Source organism: Anopheles stephensi, chromosome 2 (assembly GCF_013141755.1).
Source record: "Anopheles stephensi strain Indian chromosome 2, UCI_ANSTEP_V1.0, whole genome shotgun sequence".
NCBI lineage: Eukaryota > Metazoa > Arthropoda > Insecta > Diptera > Culicidae > Anopheles > Anopheles stephensi.
Genome location: NC_050202.1, coordinates 50,992,796 through 51,019,384, shown reverse-complemented (window position 1 = coordinate 51,019,384; position 26,589 = coordinate 50,992,796). Strand labels below are relative to the sequence as shown.

The following is a 26,589-nucleotide window of genomic DNA, read 5'->3' as shown; positions in this document are numbered from 1 at the left end:
CAGCTAGCCAAGCAATGGCCATGCAGTATAAACGTACCAACCTTCAAGCCGACTGCCCGTTGTAAACGCTTCACCGCCCGTCTTCGATCGGCATCGTGTTGGCTCTTTCACACCCGCCGCTTAAAACCGCTAGCCGTCTCTCGAATCGCTACCTAGCGGCCGCCATATTGTGAAACGTCGTCGCCGGAAAAAAGAAACGCATCGGACAGTGGCAGTGCCGTGAAGAAAGGAGATCTCATTTTCAGCGATTCATTGCGCGTTTGCGAAAAAGACACTGCCCCCCAAATCACTCTAATTGCTGGACGCTTAAAGATCCCCCAAAGATTTTGTTTCAACGTGCCCTAACGTGCAGGGAACAGAACGGGGTGAAAGTGAATAGCAAGCGAGTGTGTTTTTCCCCGTGTGCTGTGCGTACGTGAAAAGTATTTTCTACCCAGTCGCCCTCCCCCGTGGTTCCGTATTCTAGTGCCGTGCCGATTTCCATCTACCGTGTTTCGCGAGTGTGGAGTTTTGTAAAACGCAGGAAAACCCCGGGGGAATAGTGGTGGAGCAGCAACGGAAGCAGTAGTTGCGTTGGCAGTGTAGCGGAAAATTGCAGCTACTTCCCGTCGTCTTGTGCGCGAGAGGTGAAACGGGAGAAGAGGGAGAAGTGCAAGTGCTCAAATAGTGCAAAATCGAAAAATCGTCAACCACCATAATTGTTACACCCAACACACACACACACATATATATATACCACTAACACACACGTCTGCTCTGCACGGAAGTGGTTTGTATCATCCGACCACAGAATAGGTTTGTCGATTCGTTCTCGGACGCATCCCGCTTGTTTCGCTGCTTCTTACCGTAACTGGGCTGCCCTGTAGGACGCAGGGTGCTCTTGGGGTACAAGTGCGCCAGTGTGTTTAAGCCCCAACCCAATCCATCTGACCACCGACAGGCGAAATAGTGTTGCAGCAGTATTTAGTATTCTCCTTCAGTCATCCCTGGGAAGTAGTTTCGGGGAAAATCTTCTTTGGCACCATCTTTTGCCCGCCCGCCCACCCCGGGAAACCATTTAAGCGATCTTCTGCATCCACACCGGTGCCGTAAGTTTGAGAAGGGAGAGCAAACGCGAACAAAAAAGTGCGTCGTTGGGCGCGAACGTGTGTGTGTGTGTGTGTATTCTGTGGAGGTGGACTAACAAAAGATCCAAGTGCGCGGTGCATTCGTGAGTGCTGCTTTGTCGTCGGTATACAGGCTTTTGAGAACTTTCAGCAAGAAACAGCAGCAGTAACAACAACTACCAATGTCAACCGTGTCAGATCAGGTAGGCATTATTGCAAGCTCGTAGCCACAGCAGCTACAAGAATTAATCCAGCTGTGGTACAACATACTAAAGTTTTCTTTCTCTCTTCCGTTTTCTGTTTTCTAGCGGATGAAAGGACAAGGAACTCATGGTAAAACATTTCCCTATGCCACTAATACTTGCACAGAATTATTACCATTAAAGTAATATAATTTATCGACAAATAAGTAATCGGCACGTACAGTGTGCACACAACCACGCGCGTGTAGTATGCCATTTCTTACCCTTCAGATACATCGTGGTTGAGATGCTTTTGGGCGACGGCATATTTGGAGCATGGAGTAAAAGCGTTCGATTTGCAACAGTTGACACAATTTAAACACGGCGCAGAAGCGCAATTCGTCAGTGACCCAAAAACCGGCTTGAAATGATAACAACCGCCTGCTACTACTACTGCCTGTGGGTTGATGCTACGTGTGTGCTAGCATCTCTCTCCTGAAGGCTACGGGGAATTGCAAGTTGTTTGGTGGTGGCAGAGCGTTATCTCAAACAGTCGGTTCGAATAACGCAGATATGGATGCCATGTCGTGGGGAAAACATACCAAGCAGGAAAGGGAATTAAAAAGCGGTATTCGATTGAAAAGGGGGAAAAAACGCGCGAGATATTCGCATTTCCATTGACTACGCATTACAAGTCTGCACTCCGTTCCGTTGAAATTTCAACGAGTACGTGATCGACGCAGTATGCTGTTGTATCTTGCCACGAACGATCCCCACAACGAACGATGAATGTGAAGAAGGGCGGGCTGCAGAGGAAGTTGAGCATAGATCCATACGCGTCGCGCAATGCCTCCCAGCGAAGGGATGAGCGCGCCCACCACCCATTGCAGCTCTGTTTGGTGGTTGGCTAGCCGTGAATCGCTATCTCGCCGCGTTACTTACCTCTCTCTCTCTCTCTGTTGCGCTGTACCTCTTTATTGCTTCTAGTGTCTTACAATCTCTCTGTCTGCGTTGTTTGCAGATCGATAGCGCTTTGTGTCGCTTAATATAAACGAATGTATCGTTTGTTGTTGATGTTGTTGGCGCAGTACGACGAAGAAAGCAACCACAGATGCGTTTGGGGGATGTGTTTCGCGGGCGAAGGCAGCAGGGTTACGATATTCGTCGCATACAGTCGCGATACGAGAATCGGATCTCATGCTTCATCTTAAACTCGACCAGCTGCCAGCTTGTTGCTGATAGAACAAGGCATTGGCATTGTTTGGACGAGAGAGAGGGAAAGAAAGAGAGATCAACGCCAAGATTGCAAAAACAAAGAACATGGCTCGCGCCCCCCAATGCTTAGCGCAATACAAACGCAAATATGTTCACGAGCGGTTGGTTGGTACGATTCTACACGTCACCGTCACAACGCGAAAGCAAATTGCGAGATCGAGATGATGAAACTAGCGGAAAAGCCATCCGCCAAAGGGAGATCCCTGTTCCCTTTGATTGGAACACAAGAACACGAATGCTGGTACGAGCAGCTTGTGTGTGTATGTGTGTGCGTACACGTATTTGTATTGCGATCGAGGTTCTTCATCTGCTGGATGAATGTCGTCGCCGGTATTTTCCTAAATCATCCCATCCTCCCTCTTGTATGCTCTCTTTTAAGCATAAGCCGGAATAGTTACCCCCCCACCCCCCTCTTTCCCCCCCTTGTTGCCCCCTATTGGAGTACCGTTTGCGTGTGTTCGTAGCGTATTGCGTCGAACGAGTTGTGTATGTGTGGTAGGCGGCAGCGCTTAAGCGATGTTGCTGCAGCGGATCATCCAACCGCGAGTCGTCGCGCTGGGGGTGACGCGCCAATCGAGCAGCGCTGGGGCCGTGGTGGGAAAAATGAAAAAGTACAATGAACTTGGATGTGTGAACCAGTTTTTGAGACCTTGGCATAGACTGCGAATGCGACGCTCTCTCCATGATGTGATGATGGTCGCGGAGTCGATTGCGCTGTACAATAATGCGATGCTGTTGTTCAGCCGGGGATTTGTAAGTCTCGTATTTCATTTCAAAACGTTCTTTATTAGTCCACAAATTTTATATTGATTTTTTTTCTTTTGTATAATGAGCAAATCAACATTCATAATTCAATTTTCAACGAGCCTGATCTGATTAAGAGTTTTTATTCAGATTAGTAACTTAATCATGCAACTTTTGCAAGCATTATATGGACGTGGAATGGATTATTCCGTGTGACTGCTGAAACATTGAAACTTCATGAAATATCGGCCAAAAGCATCAACCTTACCAGAATCGTGTAGGCCACATTAGGCCGGCCTGGAGGATTGTGGATTTGAAGCTTTTTTTTTGCGTTGATTGACCAACAAATCCAACCACCCACAACATGCATTTCGTCAGATTCGATGGCTGCGACCGTTTTTACTGCTATTAAAATATTGTTTATTTCCATTGCATTCTTCCCTCAAGCTAAACGAATGCTAACGTTATTTCAATTATGAATCGATTAACAATCATAATTCAAGCAGAGTTCTTTGGATTCAATGAGCCCAGTTTACGTTTAACATCAAATTAAGGAAGGGAGAAATCCTCTCATGGCCAATATAATTGCCCTACAATTTTCGTGACATGGCCAGGCCAAACGGAGCCCTGCTAGTTTAAGCGCAAAATTATCTGTTCTTTGAAAATATTTGTTCAAACGTATGAAAAATACTTACTCGCTGTCTTCTTCATAGGAAATGGCGATTATAATTCTTGGAGTGCGCAAGTGAATCACGGCCCAGGTGGTGCTGCAGGACATCAGAAAAAAACCGATGATGGCTACTACCGAAATCATGGAGCTTACCAGAGTCATGATAGTGTCAGGGTAAGCAATCATACCAGCTCGCTGTTGTAGTAAATGCCAATGGTCGATGCAAATCGATATAAAATTCGTTCCTCTTTCCCGTTACACAATGCCATTGCAGAATGTCGAAAAAGGTATGCAAGGACTTGGGCTTGGTTCGTCGACGCGTGGCGGTAACAACGAGGGCAACTCCGGCGTATCGAAATACTATCAGCAACAGCAGCAGCAAAAGGAAGCTCCCAAAAAGATGACCTGGGCAACGATCGCTTCGCAGCCGGCTAAACCGCAAGTGAACACTACCAGTACGACGGTGAAGAAGAAGGGCCCTGGCATGCCGCCGCCACCGATGATTCCCGGCAAGCACAACTTGGACATCGGTACCTGGGACTCGCCGTCGAAGAACGGTCCGAGCGTGATCGTACCGACGCCGCCGCCGATTATTCCTCCGCCGGTCATCGAACCGTCCCCGCTGGCCGATCCCGTACCGTCGGCTAAATCGGGCGGGGGTCGTGAATCGACGAGCGGTGGTGCTAACTCGCAGCACCACAGCAACAACGCTCACCAGGGTATGGGACCAGCCGGCATTCAAAACTCCAGATGGCCCACGCCGGGCCAGGCTCAGATTCAGCAGCAACAGCTGAATGCTCCGCCGGCCAGCAGCACCGACAGGAACAATGGTCCCGCTTCGGGAAGTAACGCGCCGGGTCAGGGTGGTAGCGGAAGCAGTGCCAGTGGACCCGGTGGTTCTATGTCATCATCCGGTTCTTCGCATCATCATCATAACCAACAGCAACAGCAACAACACCATCATTCGCAGCAGCAACAGCACCACCATCAGCATCAGCAAGGTCCAGTTGCGCGCAACCACTCGTCGCAGTATCAGCCACCGCCACAGCAGCATCTTCATCATCAGGACCGGCCTGGATCGAACTACGATCGAGTACCGCACCATCACCAGCAACATCACGGCAACAATTACAGCCAATCTAGAAACCACAATGCTGCCTACTCCTCATCCGGCCCGGGAGGATCGACCGGTACCGGACCGTCGTCCGCAATGATGGATCGTCAGAACAGTGGAGGTTCCGGTGCGAACAATTTCCGCCAGCAGAATGATGGTCTGGGTGGAGGTCCACCGCATCCACAACATTCGTCGCACCATCATCAGCAGCAGCAGCAGCAGCAGCAGGCGGAAAGACCGTCGTTCCATCAGCAACGCCCCTCGAATCATCATGGCGAGCGTGGCACGGGCTATCAGTCTGCTGATCGCGGACATTACGGATCGAGCAACAGTGGTTCCGACACGTCGACAGTGCATAACAACAGCTCGTCCGTACAGGCGCCGCCAGTTGCAAGCGGTCCAGTAGCTCCTGCAAAGGCACGATCGCCATCGCCCACGATTTCCGAGAGCGAAATGGCGCTCAAGCTGGCCGAGTCGCAGAAAATTCTTGACCAACTGAAAACCAAAAACAACTACAATCCGGCATCGCTGGATCTGCTGAAAACGGCCGAACTAGCAAGGTAGGTGATGCGATGGGACCGCGGCAAAATTCATTCGAGCTTTCGAGCTAACTGATTGCTACCTTTGCGTTACAGATTCTTCGTCATCAAATCGTACTCGGAGGACGACATTCATCGTAGTATTAAGTACGAAATCTGGTGCTCAACCGAGCATGGCAACCAGCGTCTGGATCAAGCATTCCGCGAGCGAGAGGAAAAGGGCGGCACGGTCTACCTGTTCTTCTCCGTGAACGGTTCGGGTCACTTCTGTGGCGTGGCGCAAATGATGACGGCCGTCGATTACAATTCCAACTCGAGCGTCTGGTCGCAGGACAAGTGGAAGGGCACGTTTAAAGTGCGCTGGATCTACGTGAAGGACGTACCGAACTCGAACCTGCGACACATTCGGCTCGAGAACAATGAAAACAAATCGATGACCAACTCGCGCGACACGCAGGAGGTGCCGAACGCGAAGGGCATCCAGGTGCTGCAGATCATTCACAGCTTCGAGCATCAGTCGTCGATATTCGATGATTTCCAGCACTACGAAAAGCGCCAGATGGAGGAGGACACGCGCAAGCACGAGGCACCACCACCATCGAACCATTCGTACCACAACCAGCGAGATCGCCGGGAGAATCAGGCGGCCGGTGGCCATTACTATGACGGGCCGGGCAAGTATCACGGCGGTGGTGGCTACAACAGCAAATACAATGACCGTGGTGGTGATGACGGTTACGATGGCTACGGTAGCCGAGGTGGTGGTGGCTATCACGGAGGATACAACAAAGGGGGTAGCGGCGGTGGTTACGGTAAGAAAGTTGGCTATGCTATATCGGCTTGTAACAATTGCTAACACCTGCTGTTTCTCTCTACCGGTAGGAGGCTATAACAACCGCAACAACAGCTACAACCATCGTGACGACACGGGCGGTCGTGGATATCCGAGTTTCGACCGTCGCAACAACAATGGCAACAGTGGTGGCAGCAACAATAATGGCGAAGATCATCATGATGCTGCCGCACCTGGCGGAGGAGGAGGAGGAGCAGGTGGCAGTGGATATCATTCGCGGGGCGGCGGCTACAACAATCGCTCCCGCGAATACTACCGCGATGAGCGCCGCGGACCGAACGATTACGGGCGTTCGCGGGGCAGCGACAGCTACGACAACGGGCGTGACAGCGACGGTGGCGGCATCTACCGAAGTGGCGACCGCGGTGATCGTGTTGGCGACCGGGATCGAGGTTCCTCGCGGGATCACTTCCGGGTAAGCACTGAAATCTGATCTGTTCTCAAATCTGACAAGGACATTACTGCTTAGCAAAGTGGACCAAGACTCCTCCTTCTTCTTCTTTGGCCCTTGTTTGTTTGGCTTTCTGTGATGAGATGAGATTTGAATCCCGATCCTGCCGTGTGAAGGCCGGCGCCGGTATTGTCTCGGCCACCGGAGACCGACCCAACTCTTCACAGTATCCCAGGCCGTTACTAAACGACACTACTTCACTTTTCGGCGTGCAAGCAAGGAACGGAGTGTTTCAAGAAGCTTCTCTTATGTTAATATTCTAACGGTTAGGTGTTTATGATAAAATTGTTGATCGACAGAGCAATCGAGGATGCTCACCTGGTGGCGATGCCCGATGCGACATTGGCGCTGTCTCATTTTTCATGATGCCCATTACAGCAGCTCCGTTAGAAACAATAAATTTCATACGCTTTTTTGAGATGGTTCTGCTCTGATGCTTGGAGAGCAGTCATCCTCTTTTCTGATATTTCTTCATAATATTGTCCATATTGTACATCGAGCTATTACTCGTGAAAACGTAAAAGTAATATCATTTTTAGTTAGACCAAAAGTTACTAATTGACGTTTCTCCTTTCATTTCCAGGACCGCAACGATCGCATGATGGGTCCTCCAGGCAATAGCCGTGGCGGACCGGGCAGTAACGGTAGCGGTTCCAACATCTACAGAAATCCGAATTAAGTGAGTACGTTTTCGAGCAACACCACCACAACTGCGACAGTCCAAAATGCCGAATCATAACAGACAGACAAGCATGGTCCCACTACTGCCAGAGAGAGTGTGGTCCCAGCAAAAGCTCCCGAAAAGCCGGATGGTTCCTTTTTTCTCAGCATATGGCTGATGGTGTGCATCATAAATTAGAACATCTCGGGTAAGGTGAAGCTAAGCAAATTGTGAGTTTGGGCAACAAAAAGCAAATTTCAATATGCTCGTCGTCGGGGACTATTTATCCTAAAGTGCTTAACTAACGGTCACAACACGGCGATATGAAACTGGCGGCTATGTAAACACAACGGACGTAGTAAAAGTAGGTGTGAAAACTAAGAAATCGAACGAGAGACTTTCGAACGTTCGCGTGGCGCTCTATACGGTGGTTGATTGATTGAATCTTTTCGAAATGCAATTACGCTAGGCCACGTGAGATTAGCCCACCACCTCCCCCTCTCCCACCCTCCGCACCCTTTACTACCCACTAACCCGCCCCCCCAAAAAGCAGCCCGCACACCAACCAGACCAGACAGAGTTGCATACAACAAACACAAACCCATAACATTGTTGATGAAGCAGTCTCTAGTGTATTCGCCTGAATGAACAGACTTTATACAGAAGAGGAAAAAGCGCAGAGCGTGTAAGAAGAAGCGCGAGTGTACAGAGTGTATGGAGAGGCAAGGAAAATGAGAGTTGTGTAAGAAGCTCCAAACGAAAAACAAAAGGTATGTTTTATCAATGAAGTATGTTTTTAAATGGTAGGAAAATGTAACGTATATAACAAACTAAACCCCCTCAATAAACGGGAAAACACAACATATAAATGGAAAAACAAAAAAAAACCGGAGGAAGAAATTATGAATGATGGAGAAATCATCAAAACGTACATACGAATAAGGCGAGAATCGTAAACAAAATGCGTCGTTGCGAGCAGAAACCCCGCGCATAAAAAACACACACACACACACAAGTATAACACGAAAACGAGCAAACAACTTTGCTCTACTATACAACGTCTATATTCAGATAAATATTTGTTAAGTTGTAACTTAAATTATATACGTTAAGAACGCTGTCCGCGTGTCTGCTACGGTAAGGCATGGGTACAGATGCAAAAGGTAGAGAGACAGAGAGCAGCGACTGAAGGACGGGGACGAATCGAGGACCGAAAAAGGGTGGTGTGCTGCCTTCGACTGAACTGGCAAAGCGAATGACCCCTCTAATCCTCGCTCTCCTGCTCGTGCTCTAACATCAACACTAAAGTATGATTTTAAAGAAGTGTCTAAACACCGCCCCGGTCGAATTATTACTATGGTCCGGACACAATAAAATGATCGTGCGCCGCATTGTCGCAGCTACAAATCTGGCGAGAGGTGTTCCTGTATGTTGCTTCGTAAACTCACAGAACTACTGTTGAAACGTAAACTGGGGCTGAGTAGCTCTGCACCACCACCAAAACCCGTACGGTGTGAAGACACAGAGTATATGACGGTTGATGCACCACTACTACTGTTATGGTTTCGATTGTGCTTTATCTCCCGTAGCAAACGTCTCCTGCCCGGTACCGACATTTGTGTTTGACGTTGTCGTAAATTCTCATCAAAGTAGCGCGCGAGTGTGTTCGTGTTTGATGAGTGAGTGTGTTGAGTGAATAAGTGTACGAGAAAAGCTCCTTTCGAATCAATAGAACAGCCCAATTCAAAAGGGTGGATAGATAACTAAATTATTCGGTGAAACGAACAAAAACAGACGTGGAAGGATGAGATAATCCTTAAACAGTCCCCCTAATCCCCCCAAAATGCCACTAAAACCGTTGGGTGTCTCAGCAAGCTCTGGCCCCTTGAACCTAGTACACAATTTGGAGACAAACACAATATTGTGTGTTTATTTATTTAAAAAAGAGAGAAACACTTTTAGATGATGATGTGTTTGCTTGTGCTGTCGTTTTGTCGTTTACATCTTCTAATCTGTACGGTGGTACCCACAGTAATTATAGCTGTCTTGAACGAAACAACTCGTTTCTTTAGGATTAATCTGATCTTCAAAAAAGAAGGTAACAGCCGAGGGCACGCCGCCACACGGAAAAAGACTAAAGTGCTTTGAGGGAGTGATATGCACGAGCTAACTGCATGCAGCACCCCCTTCTCGAGAGTGTTTTCCTATCGGGAAGTTTGAGTAGTAAAGCAGCAGTGGATGAGCATAGGAGAAAGTGATTTACGAACTAATTATGTTTCTTTTTGGAATCTTTCATGTGATTTGTAACCAAACACGAATCACAACAAAATGCAGATGAACCTAATCAAAAACGAACAAAGTGCATACTGAATAATGCATGACAAGTTCTGACAAGTGGACACATGTAGAAGTGAACAACATCCTCCGATTTCCAAACACTACAAAACACTTATTCGTAGGAAGGTATTTGATTCTACTCTCCACAATCTGTGCGTGTGCGTGTGTAGTGTAAGGCTTTGTACAGGCGATTGGCTTCTACAGGTTTTCTGTAAGTATAGTTGTGAGTGACTTTTCCGTATGCTGATGCTGTGGTTGATACGGGGACACACACTGTCCCTTCCATAGAGCTATTTATTTCACGCTATCCTTATCGTGTAGCAACGGCACAGCAACCGAGTTAGGCGAGAAACCGTTAAGGTCACTATCCTACACCTTGTATTATCGAAGCGAGTAGAAGTTGCCGCTCCGAGCAGGACGACTTTTCGCGTCTGTAGAAAGCCTAACAGATATGGATTGAAAACAAATTGTTACTTCTGTTATTTGCAACAACACACGAAGCATTGTCGTTGCCACAACGCCAATGTAGAAACGTGACACTAACACACGCATCCACCAATCCCGAAACAAACACTCACGATCAGTGTGTCTCGCTATACAGGTTTTAACAGTACGAAACTATTCCGACGGACACGTAAAAAGAAGGCAAAATAAACGTAATAAACCAACGCGTTGGTTGGTTAAAGTCTTTGTTAGCAATCGGTACTGATGATGAAAATTGTTAAGCACGATATAAAACAAATCGGCTAACCTAACCTAACCACTAACACAACGCAAGCTAAATACGAAAAGTGGGAAAAGTAGCAAAAATTATGAGAGACGAACAAAAAGAAACTCGAAATGAAAACAGGATACCAAACACAGATCCATTGTGGAGGGCTTAGCATCATCCTTATGGATCCTAGTACGATTATGAGGAAAAGCCGGAAAGTAATGAACTGACGAGACGATGATGGGAATAAATTCAAATACATCTTTACTTAGACAGCAGTAAAACAAAACACTAAATAAAAAATACTAAAAAACAACACGAGCAAACCCTAAACAAGTGACAGGTGTGAAATGATGCAAACTACTACAACTAAACCATGTACTAGGAAAAAGCATAGTAAACGAAAACGCACACCAGCACACAACACCGCACATACTTCTTCAAGTGTGTGGGTTTGTTGCGGAAGATTGGCTGGTATGCAAATGAAAACGAGAAAAACGAAGCAAACAAAACCGGAAATATGATCAAAGTAGACCAAAACGCGAACGGAAATGGGTGGTAGTATTTTCTGCAAAATACACACACACACCACAGAGTAAAAAGAGTGAAAACCCGGGGGGAAACAGTGATCGACAAAACATAACAAACACACGCATGATCCACTACTACAAACGGACAGGCGCAGCAAACAGCATTGAGATTGTGCCGCTACCTAGCACAGCGGCATCATAGCAGCAAGCAGCACTAATATGAAATGCACTGAAACGAAAAAAAAGAAAAGGTAACAACATTAAAGAGAATGAACAAAAACAAATCGTAATAAATCTTATTAATAATAAAATATGTGTCCATGTGTATCAGCCCCATTTGTGCCGAACCACGTCTACGTGAATCAGACATTTGTCCTTAAATGTTCTTCAAAGATTAGTCCTGTGGTCTCAGTCACACGGATGGGCGGGCGGTACGGTGGCCGAGGCGATAACGGCGCCGCTCTTCATACGACCCAACAGGGGTTCAAATCCCATCCAAACCGCCTCTCCGTACACAGGGTTGACTACTTTGCTTCCGGGTAAAAGCAAGTCACAGAAAGCCTGAAATGGCAGGCCCGAGACCTCTCGAGGTTGCCACACAAATCAGTCAGTTGGACTCAGGTTACCAGTTGCCTTCGACCGTGTAAAATCGTTCCCTGCTGTTTAGCGTTGGAATCCTGGTTGAGGTCTTCCTCAACCATCTTCTCATTCCTCATTCAATAGTGATCAGTGATTGGTCTTCTTAGGCTGCGTATAACCTGGTCCTCGATCGTTGAATCGAGAAATGTTACGGAATATCCCTTTCCCCTTTCATTCCAACCCCAAGTTCCGTTTCACGGCCGTATGTCGATCATGGATAGCTCTTCGACGAGGGTGTTGACTTCCGTGCTATCTACAGACGATTTACTTCCGAACTATCTGATCCTTGCGGTCCGGTGGCCGAGGCGACAGCGGCGCCGGTCTTCACACGGCAGGGCCGGGGTACAAATCCCATCCAGACCGCCTCCCCGTACGTAAGGCTGACTACGTTACTACGGGTAAAATCAAGTCACAGAAAGCCAGAAATGGCAGGCCGAAACCTCTCGAGGTTGTAGTGCCAAGGAAGAAGAAGAAGTATCTGATCCTTGCTGATGCTTCAAAGCGCTGCATTGTGGTCTTGTTTGTCCTCTGCTGGAGTATGTGCAACGTTATGGTCGGTCCATTCTACCGTTACCATCCTTCTTGTTACCAGCTCTTAGTGCTTCAAACCTTGAAAAGCAGGCGCCTCTTATCTACCAAGAGTATTTTACAGTCCAAGATTCATCGATCAAAAGACCCTCGTAATCAAATTTACTTTGCCTGATCCTTGTTTTCTCTAGTCTTGTACGTGATGTCGCAGTACTTAGCTAGATCTTGCATTTATATAAATATGTTTGCGCACAATTTTACTTACTTATTTACTTAACAGGCGCTACAACTGCTTTGCGGTCTTGGCCTGCTGCAACAATCCTCGATACCGCTCACGGTTTAGCGCCGTCGCCTGCCACCCTTCTCTGTCCATTTGGACGGCCTAAAAGGACTTTACGAGCTGGGTCGTCCGGTGTCATTCTCATGACGTGACTAGCCCACCCACCCACTGTCCTTCCACACATACGGGGCCAAAAATCCTTCTGAGCATCTTCCTCTCGAACGCGACTAAGAGCGCTTCGTCAGTTTTGGACAGAGTCCATGTCTCAGAGGCGTATGTGAGTACTGGGACTATAAATGTTCTTTACAGTCCCAGCTTCGCCCACCGCGACAGGTATTTAGAGTGGAGAAGTCTCCTCAGGCTGTAGTATGACCGGTTGGCAGCCAGCACCCTTGCGCGTAACTCAACATCAATGTTGTTGTCGGTGCTGACTTTTGTCCCCAGATAGGTGAAGTTTTGGACGACTTCGAAAGTGCGGTCACCTATCTGTACATCACCCCTGCGTAAATCAGTGTTTGTTAGCTCGTTAATCTCCAACCCGAGGTTCTGTGCCGCACGCTCGATCCTTTGATAAGCTTCTGCTACATAGGAGAGCCTCAAACCAATAATGTCTATGCCATCAGCCTATCTGCCAGGATCTGGATTGACTTATAGAAGATGGTCCCCGAAGCTTCCACACAATTTTACTTTTCTCAAAACATAAAAAACAATACCTTTGCTGCTTTTTTAGCGTATCTGTTTTTGTTTTATTAAAAAAAGAGCGCGTTTCAGCACAACATTATTACACATACATCATACATGCGCACGGCAACACACACACGGTGGAAAAGTCTTTGTTTTGTTTGTGTTTAGTTGCGATACTGTGATAAGCAAAACAGAGTTAAAATAATGCAGTTCTCAACCCGTAGTAGTAGCATCTTTGTGTAGTGTTGTGTGCGGCGGTTTCGTGCATGAACGATCAAGCTTGGGATAAATAATATAAACACAAACATGTTAATAAAAAGAAACTAGTACGTTGTGTTGTGTCCTATAAAGTGAACTATACATATGCCCCAGGGATATGTGGATGGACGTTACCCCCCCGGTTGGAACTACGATTTGGTGTAGTGTTGTTGACTCAACGGAACGCAAAAACGAGTGGAATGTGAAATTGGTTTCCTAATCGTGTCTGTACATATATTTGCTGCTTTTATATACACTAAACGAAACAGCTGGGACCGCTTTTGGCAAATGCAATTGTCTTTTGACCATGTGTTTTATGCTGGATGTATTTCTCACTGAACAATGTCGGTTTCCGTGGTTCGCTGGGAAAATCTTATACCCGGATAGAAGGGTTGATGAGGGTTTACATTTTACCAATTAAGAAAATCCCCCATTTCTCGATAGCATGGCTGTTGCTTGTTGCATATGTATGTATATAGAGGATATATATGTATGTATATATATTTAATAGCATCTGGTTTGTGTTTTTCGCACTGCTTGCTTGTTGTCCATCCCACCTAAGGCGAAAAGGATGGTCAGAATGAACCACAACACGTCCTTCTTGACTCAACGAGAGTTGACAAACTACACACCTACCTACACACACATACACGTACCGTCGTGTTTTTTGTTATGTTTACCATGTAACAACCATCCGTGTGGCGAATTGCATTCGATATCATTCATTCGAGGGAAGGAGATTTAATCATTAAAGTTTGGAACGGTTTGATTTTGTGCCTCGCGACGAATGTTGCTGTTTGCTCTATGTTCTTAACTAACACTTCTACGTGTCTCTGAACGCCTATATATCGTCATGGTTGTGAGAAGCGTGTGTGTGTTATTAGGCGCCAGGAACCTGTTGTAACCCTTCAAACAAAACAATGTAAATGTTTAACTGATAAATGCACTTTTGTAAAGTAGCGTCAAGTCAGAACAGTTTTCTCTCATCTCTCTTTCGATATTGTCTATCGGCATATTGTGTTTGGAATTGTACGTTTTTTTCCCTTTTGCCCATGCCCACTACATTGATTCTAGCCTTCTAGGCTGAAACAACAAGCCGTGCTCTATAACTACTGTTCCTTCTTGTTTTTGCAGTTGGGAGACAAATAAAGAAAGTGAAAGAAGCCAGCGAAACGCTATAACGATGATGGACAATCTGTTATTGCTTTGCAATGGCTGAGATAAGCTAAGCCGCATTTCCATCCCGTGTGTGTGTGTTTAGAGATTTTCGTTTACGACTCTTTCGTTTATTATAATTAATCGCAATCGATAACATGGAACAGCGATTGCGCTTTGAGAGGAAAAAAGGCTTAATTAATCCTAAATTCGATCGTGGAATGCAATGCAATAACGGGGCTGAGTGAAAAACAGGCAGCTGGCTAGTTTCGAGAATAAAGAATAGAGGAGACAATTGCTTAACACACACACATACACATAAAAATACTAAATTGGGAATCAATTTCGACAACAACAGCATGTGCTGGCCGAAACATTTCTTAAAAAAATATATTAAATAACTCTTGCCTAGGCAGGGGGCTCTATCCACCCTTCGTCGTACCGCTGCTACTGTACGATTGTGATGGATTAATCTGGATGCGTATCTTGTTCGAGTCGGACTGTATCTGATGAGCCGACCGGGACGAACCTACCCGGCTGTTGCTAGAATGCAAACCCGACCCTTGCACCGGTCCGGCGATCCTTGAGGACGGCGGCGACGACAGCGCTAACGAGGCCGGCCCAGAAGAAACCGTACCGTACTGGTACTGGGGCAAACGGTCGCCAACGTCCGGCGGTGCTTTGGAACCACCGGACGGCAATGGTCCACGCGTCGGTATCCCGGACCGGAACGAACCCTGTAACGAACCGGTGGGCGATGTGGGCGATTTTAATCCCACCGGTATGCGTGAATGGACGACGGGCGGCGAAGACATGGTGCCACTCGCGGCAGATGATGCGTTCGAGCCACGGCGTCTCGTTCCAGTTGGGGTGCTGGTTATCGACGCCGAACCTGCCACCGGTACGCGGGAAAATGATTCGGTAGAATATTTACGCTTAACACTACTACTACTACCGCTACCGATGATGCTGCTGACGGGAATGGCCGACGACGATGAGGACGGGGAGACGGGTAGCAGGGGGGCCATTTCGTTCGTTGGCGTTGTTCCGTTTTGATGGGACGGGCTTGTTGGTGGTTGTCTTTGGCGGGGTCGCTGTCGTTGCATGCTGCCCGTTGTTCCCGTACCGCCACTGGCCGGTTGCCGCTGGTACTGTGGCAGCTGCGAGGGACGACTGGTGGTGGTAGGTGGTGGACTTGTGGACGAATCGTCGGACGATTTCGTCAACAGCTTATCTTCGTCTTCCCGATGGCGGTAGGAGGCTGCTGCTGCCGCTACTCCATTCAACGCGTCCTCCCGCTCGTCATCCTCTTCATCATTGTTGAAGAAACGATTGTAGCGTTCCGTGACCGTGTTGCCCTGTTCGCCGGACGAACCACCATCCGTGGGTAGTGGATCGTAATCAAACGGTGAGCTATCGTTGCCACTGTTTTGCCGGGATGCCGATTTAAACGGCCGATACTCAACCCAATCGCCTCCGCCATCGCTCAGCGGTGAGGTTGGGCCACCACCACCGCCACCGGCCTGTTGCTGCTGCGCTCGGTACTGGATGTTGTAGTCGCTCTTATGGCCACGGGAAGTCTTGTGGTGGTGCATTGAACCACCGCCACCGTCGGAGGATGCATCGATTGGTTGCTGCTGCTGCTGGTGCTGCTGCCGTCGACGTGGACTATCGTAATGGGATTCTTCCCGGCTTTCGATTGACTCGTAAATTTCACTCCTCGCCATACGGTTGTGGGTGGCTGAAGCGATCGTCTTCGCTATCGCCACCGTTTGCCGCACGGCGTAATAATCTTCCGCGGTACTTTTCAACAGACTGCTGCTACTTCCGCTGATCGCTCCACTGCCACCGCTTCCGGACAGATGATGCTGCAGTTTCGCCTTGGCCAGCTCCTCGAACGACGTCATGCGATTCAGGTTGGATTCCGATCCGTTGCGACTACCATACGGCGCCGGTGGTAAGCCGCCACCCACGCTCAACACCAGACTGTTGTGGCTGCTGTGATGTTCCGGTGGTACGTACTTGCGATTCTTCAAGTGACTACACTCGATGATAAATTCACTGTCGAGTGTTGGAGCCGGCGATTTTCGTGACATACTGCCCCGCCGAGATGACGAGGTGGACCGGCCATTCGACGCGTAATTATTGCTCTGAGATGCCACCGGCGATAATGGTGCGGACGAAAGCAGCGATCCGTACTGCTGCTGCTGTTGCTGTTGCTGTTGGCTCTGGAAATCACCGCTCGTAAAGTCGGAAAATCTTCCACTTCCGAACGCGGCTCCAGCGGCATTCCCATTGCCCACTACCGGGCCAGCATTCATCGATTGCTGAAGGTAGAGATCGATTTCACTGTTGCGACGCGTCTTTGAGTCGTCCTCTTCGCCATCTTCGTCGTTGTAACTGGCACGCGAAGAACGCTGACGCCTCTGTCCCGCCGTTCCGTTTGTGGCCGGTTCGTGATTGTTTGGAGCGGGTGCGGATGCATCGGTAGCCTGCTGTGCCCGCTCTTCCGGTGGGGCCGGTGGTACGTAGATGCGGACCACATCGTGGGGAGACATGGCCCGCGGAGTCATTAGCTGCAGGGCGGAAGGACTACGCTCTACCACACTCGTTGAACCGATGGCGGATCTTTAAGGGAGAGAGGGAGAGAGAGAGAGAGAGAGAGAAAGAGAGAAAGAGAGAAAGAGAGAGAGAGAGAGAGAGAGAGAGAGAGAGAAGGGTGAATCGCGCGTGGAAGAGGTTAGTGTCAACACATCCTCGGTACATATTTTACAATCATTGGGTCTGAGAAACATTGCGATAGGTTGCTGTACAAAGTAGTGATACGATTCGTGTGCAGGATAGACCGGTTCTAGTCTAGTTTTGTGGTTTTGTACATTAATCATAACAACATCCTTATCCTTATTCTTGGTGATTTACGGTAGCGAACAGATCTCACTACTGTTGCAGTATATGACCCAGGACAATGTTCCTCCTTGTATGGAATGTTTTACCTGACTCGTCATTATCGTTATTACTAGTACAGGATACCTTCTTCCTTGGCACTATGACCTCGTAAAGGGTTCGGCCTACCATTTCTGGCTTTCTGTGACTTAATTTTACCCGTAGCTAGGCTAGATCTGCTGTCTATACTTAAAAGGGTCAGTCGAGACTCGGTGGTAGAAATTTTGAGGATCATCCTCTGTTAGTCGATCCTGATGCCCGAAATACGCTAATAACGTAGCGCTGCACAATTACAGGGTGTTCGAGATAAATTAGACACCTGCCCTTTGGGTTATATGTCATTCGATTGCTAAAAGTTGTGCGAACAAGTGTAAAAAATGTCTAGCTCCGTAAATATGTGGAACCCGTCCGAATTGTACAATGCGCGTAACGTGTGTTATGATGGTTCGTGCCGGCCATACGAATGCCAAAATTCGGAAGGCGGCAATGTGTTCGCTGAACACCGTAAAAACAATACGCGTACAGCTCGAGGAGTGTGGTGAAGACGTGGATAGTGTTATTGTTCGCAAACAGCATAGCAGGCGGTCGAATTGTGTGCGGACCGACGCGTTCCTGGCCGGATTGCAGCAGCGGGCGACATTGGAGACGTGATGCCGCCTCACATCTTCCCCCAGGGCCTGCGGCTGAATGCTGACGGGTACATTGACCTGCTGGCCACCGTGGTGAAGCCGGTGATTGAGACGGTGGCCAATGGGCGGCCGTAGGTTTGGCAGCAGGATTCTGCACCATGCCATAGGGCCATAAAAACACGCCAATGGCTCACTGCCAATTTCGACCGATACACCAGCACCGACGTTTGGCCATCCAGCTCCCCTGACCTTAATCCTATGGATTACTTTGTGTGGGGCACAGTTGAGCGGGACACCAACAGGGCGTCCTGCAATACCAAAGCGGAGCTGGTGGCCAGAATAAAGGCCGTGTTTGCGGCCATCCCCAGAGACATGGTTGTCCGGGCTTGCGCACGGTTCCGGAAGCGGGTGCAGGCGGCCATCGACGCGGAGGGGGGGGGGTACTTTGATTTAAAAAATGCGGCAAACATGATAAACTACTTCTTCTTCTTCTTCTTTGGCACTACAACCTCGAGAGGTCTCGGCCTGCCATTTCTGGCTTTCTGTGACTTGATTTTACCCGTAGAAAAGTAGTCAGCCTTACGTACGGGGAGACGGTCTGGATGAGATTTGAACCCCGGCCCAGCCGTGTGAAGACCTGCGCCGCTGTCGCCTCGGCCACCGGACCGCCCCAAATGGTAAGCTACACTTTGTAGAATTTTTTTTTTAAATATTTAACATAAATTTGATAAAAATTCCTTTCCTATTCCCTCAGAAACTGTCAAACTTATCTCGAACACCCTGTAACATTGCCGATGTGTAAAGTGATGTCAGTGAAGATGGTATGAACGTGTTTTAGGCCGTCTATATGAACAGGCGAGGCGTAATGTCCAAAGTTTAATGGAATGGTGGCGTTGCTGTGTTCACCAGAAAAGCCAGGATATAAGATTGGCCGACGGTGGTGCTTGGCTGGCCGTGAGCGGTGTCGATGATCGATGAGCACGGTTTCGCCTTTGATTGCACTATCGTAAGACTCATCATTTGAGCTGGTATGCCTTTATAATACACACGTCCAGCACTCGTCAAATCGGATCAAAATCGTATGATAATGAAATCCATGACAGTTAGGGGTGATAAAGTAGAGGTATGAAAAATCCTTAAAAAATAACTTTATCGCACAGGAAAGTAAGAAATAAAAGGATCAGTAATAGATGTACACGTTTAACACAAAACAAAAACCAAAAGCCAATCAGTAAAAACAACATTGATGATCTCCCGTAACACGGCAAGCGTCCGATCCCGAGAAGAATGTACCGTGCTCAGTATGCTACTATGGTACAGTGGTGCAGGCTAGCTAATCCTTTAAGGCGCACAACACTACCGACACCCTAGCCAAACTTACGTTGCACTTCTAAGCCTGACCGGCCTCGTCGAGGAGGTGGAGGAGGCGGTGGCGTACGCGGTACCGTGCCCGGTACCAGGCGTCGCCGATGGCACTGCCGACTGTTTGCGCTTTGATCTGAAACAAAACCACGTCTTAGGAAGCAGCAGGCAAGAACGGTACAGAGAATAGAGAGTTTATATTATTACACTCCTTAGGGTGGACGATCTGAATACCAACACGAAAACTACATCCAACAGCCATAACGCGCCGCGCTCGTGGCAAAAACAATGCGACTCCATTGAACGACACTATATACTATGCTCCGGTAGCGTCCGGTTGGCGGCACACGCTCAAAAACACACACACATACGCTCTACGATGATGTGCAAACAACAGAACGAAAAAGCTATGATCGTCTAAGGAATGCATAATATCTAACAGTCTATGGGTGGATGCAACGTGCCCGGGCCAGGCCTGGCCAGCACCATTCGAGCATGATCGGTCGATGAGCGCTGATGATGGAGGGGATATCTAGAATATCCCAGTACCGAGGAAGCTGCTCTGCTGTAACGGCTAACGACTTTCAGCAATAAGCAAGATGCTTGCTGCTCTTGCCAACACTTTCAACAATAAACATTAAAACAAGCAACAAATCTCAGCACAAAAAAAAGCGAAGCCGAAGACAATTTACTTACACCGGGCTAGCTTCACCATCGCCCTCGTCCTCGCTCGGGATCACGTTCTGATCCTCGACGCAGAAATCGAACGCTTGGTGGGACCGTTGGCTTTGACCACCGGAAAGCACGCTCAGATCGGCCGTTGATGTGACCGACGTGTCGGCCAACGATTTCCGCGAGCTTCCCAGCAGCGATCCACCATCTTCCGACTCGGGAATGTGTACTGGAAAAAGGAGCAAGGAAAGAAAATACGTAAACAAAGATTGTATTTTGGTAGAATGTTGTCGATTGATCTTATTTGTGTGTGTCAAACAGTGCATTTACACGAAGAAGCTGGTGTTTACAACCGATCGAAGGTGATTGAGAGATCGTAAGCTTTGCAGTGCACAGTGCAACTATCCACGTCGAATACACGTGAACGGCGCCTTTAACGCTAAACGCACCTAACATTCGAACTTTGAGGCCGATATTGGTGATCTCGGAGTGGATTTTTTGTATACGTTTTTAACCGCCCAAAACCGTCCTCAAACACGTACACCCGTGCTCAATTTCAAGGCGTCCAGAAGGTGCGCGTTCAGAGGACTCGATATGGTATTTCCAAAGATTATAAAAAAGCAACAGAAAGGAAGGATCGTTATTGCTACACACCTCCATCGCTAGCTAGTTTTACTGTGCCACAGATAATGGGCATCGTTCTTGAATAAGATACACAAGAAGAGAGATGCGTAATGATCCTTAAATGCAAACCCGAGGCAACACTGCGTGTAAGAAGGAACGGAATCAGAACACAAGAACGAAAACGAAAACAATTACTCGAATAGTTTCTCAAACACCTCCGAAATCGCTTCACATAACTGATAAATCGTTTCCGCGCGCTGCGAGACATCCTTGCTTACCTGTATTCAATTGTTGGGTGGATCCTCCCGGTGCGGTTGCGATTCGATTAAGGTTGGCAATTTCTTGTTCGGTTATTTCACGCCTACAAGATACGTTTAGAGAATTATTTTCACAATTTCGCACCACCGGCAGTCAGTTTGACTTACTTCAGTTTGACCGTTTCGGTGACTTCCTTTTCCGTTTCCGTAAATTCTTGCTTCCGTCGACCGATCTGGAGAAGAGGAAATGATTCAAGCTTAAAGGTTTTGCTTTCCCCCTCTCCGGTATGCATACAATTACCTGTGCTGCCGCTGTAGGCTCCACAAACACACCGAACTCCTTTTTCGGCAGTTCAATTTCGCTCGGTGGCGGAGGCAACTCTAACCCAGCCTTCCGCAGCTCTTCCATGCATTGTTCGAGGTTTTTAATCACCGCATCGTCATCGTAACCAAAATCTTCACAAAGCCGCGTCTGTGTAATGGGGCAGATTTAAGCAAACGTTTAGCATATCAACGGTTTACGATTTTTGCACCAACTAGCGATGGTGGTAAGCGAACGTTTACCTGGATGTACTGTACGATTTGATCCATATCCCGCAGCTTAAGTATATGGTTGCGGTGCATGCGCAGTATGTTGTAGGCCATTGCCGTCACCACCTTTTCCCCATCGAGCAGATAAATGTCCCAGACGCGTAAACACAAGCTGAACGGTATCTGCATTGGTCGTGGACAATGATCCAAGATGCCACCAAGCAAACGAAAACAAACGCAACACGCACACAAGCAAACACACATGTTATTGCATACGAAAGGTGCATCGTTCGGGAGACGGATGACCGGCGTCGTCAGAAGCAGGCATAAAACACACATGAAAAAGAGAGCCGACAGTTAGATGCTTGAAGCAACGAGAGTGATAACAAGCGACTGTTTGCCCTTCGCTCCCCCCATACACACACACACACGCACACACATACACACCCCCATCACACGTACCCTTTCGATAAACACAACAAAGAACCATTTCAACGAGTACAGGATCGAGTCGAGATTGCACTGGTCGAAGTGTTTTTTAAGCTTTGGTATGAATTTGGTTATGATTTTGTCGTGATGTGCTAGAAAGCGGGTCAGTTTCGGGAAGCCTGCAATAGAAGGATGTTGTGCAAAAGGGATTAGAACTGGTTCCGTGCTTACACGCGACGTACCGCCACTGCCACCACCAGATAATCGAGACGGAGGAATGGTTGCATACCTTCAATGAAAAGACCGTGCATTGCAAACTTGGCATCCGCCAGCAGGACGCTCAAAGCCCAGAACGCTTCTTCCTCCTTCATGTACATCAACAGCACGCCAGCCAAACCGGACATTCCCTGGCAGTAGCCAACCTGCGTAAAAAAAAAAACAGTTGCCTTCTTTTAATGTGTCCCAACGATAAGCTAAACGGGCGGGGGAATGGTTCCATCATACCTCGGAATTGTACATACTGTACGCCACCAGCACATTGAACAGGCTGCGCTGCATATCGCTGTAACGCTCCCGGTAGAAGATATGATCGCGAAACTGCCGGTTCACGTCCTTATCGATCTGTCGCGCCTCCGTACTCCAGTTGCGGGCCAGCTCCAGCATCTTCTTGTACTTGCCCTCCTCGGCCTTCATCACCTGCTCGAGATTGAGCAGCTTGCACCACACCTTACCGCGTATCTTCTCCGGTATGCCTTTGAACACCCGTTTGCGAACCTTCGCCTGTACCGCCTTGTCGTCCCAGGACCGTTTGATGGGTGGCGAGGACAGGCCGAGCAGTTTGAGCCACTTCTTCACCCGGCCCATCTCGATCTCGAGCGCTTTAGCTTCGTGTGGTTCCCGTTTGCGCGGTAGCCGTTTGTCATGGATGAATCCATACCTGGAAGGGGTGGAAAAAAGCGAGTGGAATTAGAGTTAGTTAGTTGGTTAGTTGGTCCTGCATGGACACTCGAAACACGCTAACTTTTGGATACCTAACGTCTAAGCTACATGAGGCTTATGTTTCCGATGCGTCCTATAGGTTTATCCTTATCCATCTTCTCTTCTCTTACATGTTCTACTGTCTTTGTTTACAATTGTTCCATCTTTAAGCTAAGCATCGAGTTCGAACTATTCAGTTTGTATTCTTTCTCCTGAAGTGTTAACGAAACAATGAGAATACTCTAAATTAAACATAAATAATGTTGGCAGTACTTGAGAACACCCTGACCACTGGCTATAATTTCTTCGGCCCCACAAACTGACCAGTTGACGGCACCTGTAGCCGAAGTGGTCGTGTCGCCTATCAAATACACTCCCAACTGGGCTCAGCAGCAGCCAATAGATCTTCGAGCCAATAGATCAGATAGAAATCTGATCATTTTGGTGTCTCGATGGAATAGGAACTGATCGTCGAGAACCAGAAATAGTTGAAAACATATGAATTTGAAATTGTTACAAAAACCGAAGGACTGCCTGGGAAAGGGATGCCAATATTTCTGCAGAATGAAATGAAAAGTCACACATCCTTTCGAGTCGTGCAAGCAACATTGGATCATATAGTATTAATATCTCCATCTCCAGTTCTAAGGGCTGTCATTTCTGTGACACAGCTCAAACCTGGAGGCACAGGCACGACAGCATCGCATAAAGCACGTACACGTACTCGCCCTATGCTGCTTTTTACACCGCAGACTTTACCAAGGCAATCTACTGCCCACGCTTGAAACCTCGCTCATCCCACAGATGTTTGTTTGCCCTCCGCTTGGGAGAGTTGGCTGTGGGTGGATGTGAGTATGTATATTACAGCATCAAAATACAGGTCTGGCATGCATCGGAACGCCTCTGTGCGCCTTTAGACGAAATATAACACACGCAGTCTTTCGAAACCGACCACGACCATCCATCTATCTAACCCACACTACACGTCTTCGCCTCACAACAACCACACAAAACAAACGTTGCAATAAACAATCCCAAGTAAGCATTGAACTGAAGAGAGGGGGGGAAAAACTGCACACAGCTTACTGCGATACCGGAAGCGAGATGGATGCCCGTACTTACCTATCCGTCTGATGGTACACTTCAAACTGGGGATCCTCCCACGGATCGATCTCGGCACCCGGTTCCCGGCCCTTATCGTAGCGCTGGAAAATCTTTTCCCGTTCCTCCTTCGCTCGTGCTATCAGCGCTTCTTCGTCCATGGTTGTCGATTATGCCTGCCTACCGCTTATGGACTGCAAATTCTACAACAGACTTTCCGTATACTGAGATTCGTGGGGTTTTTTTTTTACACGATTGCAAACGCTTTCTGTCGTTCATTCACTGTCACTTTAATCGTTGTTGTTGATGGATTTGTCCACGATAGATGAAAAAGGATGCCATCATTCGGCAGCTTTTCCACACACTTCTGCACACTTTATATTTGGTTTGGTGGTTGGTGAGTTGCACTACCTAGACCTGGCGATAAAATAGTTAGCAAACTTATACACGTTAATTTCCGTCCAGCAATTTATTATTATGCACGGTGTGATGCTTCCTTCCGGACGTCGTTCCACTAGGAGGGGCTAGCTAATGGCAAGACGCCTCCTTAGATTCGACGTATAAGGGAATGTTTAGTCAACGCGTTTTAATCAGCCGTTTGCTGTCGCTGCTGTTGCTAAAGAAGTTTCGACTCTCTCTCCCACACACACACACACACACGACGTACACGCATAATTGTGCCACTTAACATTTTGACCAGCGGGGCTGGGTATGATATATTCAACGTTTTATAATGGAAACCGTTTACGATTGTTGTGCTCGGTTACTGCCGGTGCTGCTGCTGTATTGCACTGTTAAAACCGTTTCAAACCAATCACACCAAACACCTTTCTCTCTCTCGGGCACTTCAGTTTAATGCCCGCTGGAATGCTGTTTTGTAGGGAAGATGATTATATTTTCACTAGTTACCACCCCGTTTCATTCATCGCAGACGCAGGCGAAAGGCACACTCGCGAAAGGTCGCGCGCGTTGGGCAGAGGAAGAGTGCACCGATTAATTTCACTCGGCCAGCACAGCCACGGCCTACCACTAGCAATAGTTAATGAATACAATACTGTGCCACTTTGCGACAAGAACAACAGGACGTGCCTCTGATGTGGTAGTGGTAGTAGGCGTCGGCGATGTTAACGTTGTCGCAGGCGGAAGGAAGTAAAATGTCAGCATCAAAAACAAATCACTCTCACCACCGATTGGCATGCAACTGGACCACGCAGTCTTCTTATCTTGACAGTAGTTTTTTTTTTTCAATTTTCTTGTCTTCCTTATATCATATGCGCCACTGGAACCACTTGTGTTGTTTGCTGCTTATGCACCTGTCACCGTTTTTTCTCTCTCTCTCTCTGTCTTTTTAACACTCAACATTATCAGCAACACCAGAGAAGCAGAAGCTCGTCGTTTGCGCGTCGCCTTTCCCAACAGTTTTCCACTGGTTAGGCTCTTCGTCTTCTTTCCCGTTCCTTCTCCTCCTAGCCTTACTTTCATCAGCTCATCTGACCCACTTTGCCTCTACCCGGGAGCCCCGGAAGCATGCCACCACATTCATTAACTTCACCATCCAGCGCAAGTTCCGGGCGAGAAAAACAGGGGTCTCGGCAGCAGTGGAAAACACCGTTCGTTCGGGGGTTTCTGGAGCACCATCCCACCAACTAACACATCACATCACCACAACCCCCCATCAATCGGTTGCTTTTTGTGAATGAAAGGAGGACCATGTTGGCATAGCCGTGTTCACGCGTACGACCTTTCACTCGGTTCCGACACGAAAATTGTGCAATAAAATCAATGTTTATCGCTTTCCTTTGCCCTGCGCCGAACGCTTACCAGTCGGGTGCACCTGTTTTACACGGAAATAAACAATAATAAGCAGCCGCAGTCCCACAGCACTAACCGAATCACCGACACAATTGTTTCACTCAGAACTACTTGTGCACAAGGTGGTGTGGTAGTGCGTACGTTCGGTTTCTAACTTTTTCAGCAACATGCACTCCGCGAATCGATTTGTCATTTTGGTTGGACGACGCAGCAAACCAACGCACTGCCAGCCGCAAAGAGCTGCACCAGCACTGCATGGAATGTCGCTTTTCTTTGCACAAAAAAACTCACTGGCACACAACGACGTAACAAAGTCCGCGGACGAGAAGCGGTATTTCGGTCCAGGAAAGATGTGAAGTAAAACAAAAAGATCCTCCTCCTAGCTATGCTCGGCAGGCTGGCATGCATGCCCTCTATGCTTTCACGCGTATACACTTAGGCACACACACACGCGCGCACACGCACGCTGGAGGTGAAATGAAAGGAGAAATGTCAAAATGAGCTGTCAAATTCAAAATGCTGCAATCTTTTTT

At 47.9% G+C, this 26,589-nt stretch overlaps 2 protein-coding genes across 7 annotated transcripts; one reads left to right on the top strand and one right to left on the bottom strand.

Annotated features, from left to right (window-relative positions):
- The first annotated feature begins 133 nt into the window (after positions 1-133).
- LOC118502589 (YTH domain-containing family protein-like) lies at positions 134-11,483 on the top strand. The gene is made up of 7 exons (XM_036034940.1): positions 134-1,309; positions 1,415-1,439; positions 4,021-4,151; positions 4,252-5,651; positions 5,727-6,442; positions 6,513-6,898; positions 7,518-11,483. The coding sequence occupies exons 1-7, from the start codon at positions 1,289-1,291 to the stop codon at positions 7,611-7,613; spliced, it is 2,775 nt and encodes a 924-aa protein (XP_035890833.1). The 5' UTR covers positions 134-1,288; the 3' UTR covers positions 7,614-11,483.
- A 1,857-nt stretch (positions 11,484-13,340) lies between these two features.
- LOC118502586 lies at positions 13,341-26,512 on the bottom strand. Of its 6 annotated transcripts, none has more exons than XM_036034931.1 (12): positions 26,066-26,512; positions 24,266-24,661; positions 22,670-23,102; positions 22,455-22,587; positions 22,199-22,344; positions 21,770-21,919; positions 21,507-21,677; positions 21,374-21,438; positions 21,227-21,309; positions 20,349-20,553; positions 19,672-19,788; positions 13,341-17,346 (listed from the first exon to the last, which is right to left on the bottom strand). In XM_036034931.1, the coding sequence occupies exons 2-12, from the start codon at positions 24,403-24,405 to the stop codon at positions 15,141-15,143; spliced, it is 3,849 nt and encodes a 1,282-aa protein (XP_035890824.1). In that variant the 5' UTR covers positions 24,406-24,661; positions 26,066-26,512; the 3' UTR covers positions 13,341-15,140. The 6 variants fall into 6 exon arrangements, with proteins under 6 accessions (XP_035890824.1, XP_035890826.1, XP_035890827.1 ...); XM_036034933.1 differs by having other exon boundaries at positions 26,133-26,512; XM_036034934.1 differs by having other exon boundaries at positions 26,198-26,512.
- Between the last annotated feature and the right edge of the window lie 77 nt (positions 26,513-26,589).

Coding starts and splice junctions, on each gene's coding strand:
- LOC118502589 (XM_036034940.1), top strand. CDS start 1,289: ATGTCAACCGTGTCAGATCAG. Junction 1,310..1,414: donor TGTCAACCGTGTCAGATCAG/GTAGGCATTATT, acceptor TCTGTTTTCTAG/CGGATGAAAGGACAAGGAAC. Junction 6,443..6,512: donor GGGTAGCGGCGGTGGTTACG/GTAAGAAAGTTG, acceptor CTCTACCGGTAG/GAGGCTATAACAACCGCAAC.
- LOC118502586 (XM_036034931.1), bottom strand. CDS start 24,405: ATGGACGAAGAAGCGCTGATAGCACGAGCGAAGGAGGAACGGGAAAAG. Junction 21,310..21,373: donor ACCGAAACGGTCAAACTGAA/GTAAGTCAAACT, acceptor CGTATCTTGTAG/GCGTGAAATAACCGAACAAG. Junction 20,554..21,226: donor CACCCAACAATTGAATACAG/GTAAGCAAGGAT, acceptor TCCTTTTTCCAG/TACACATTCCCGAGTCGGAA.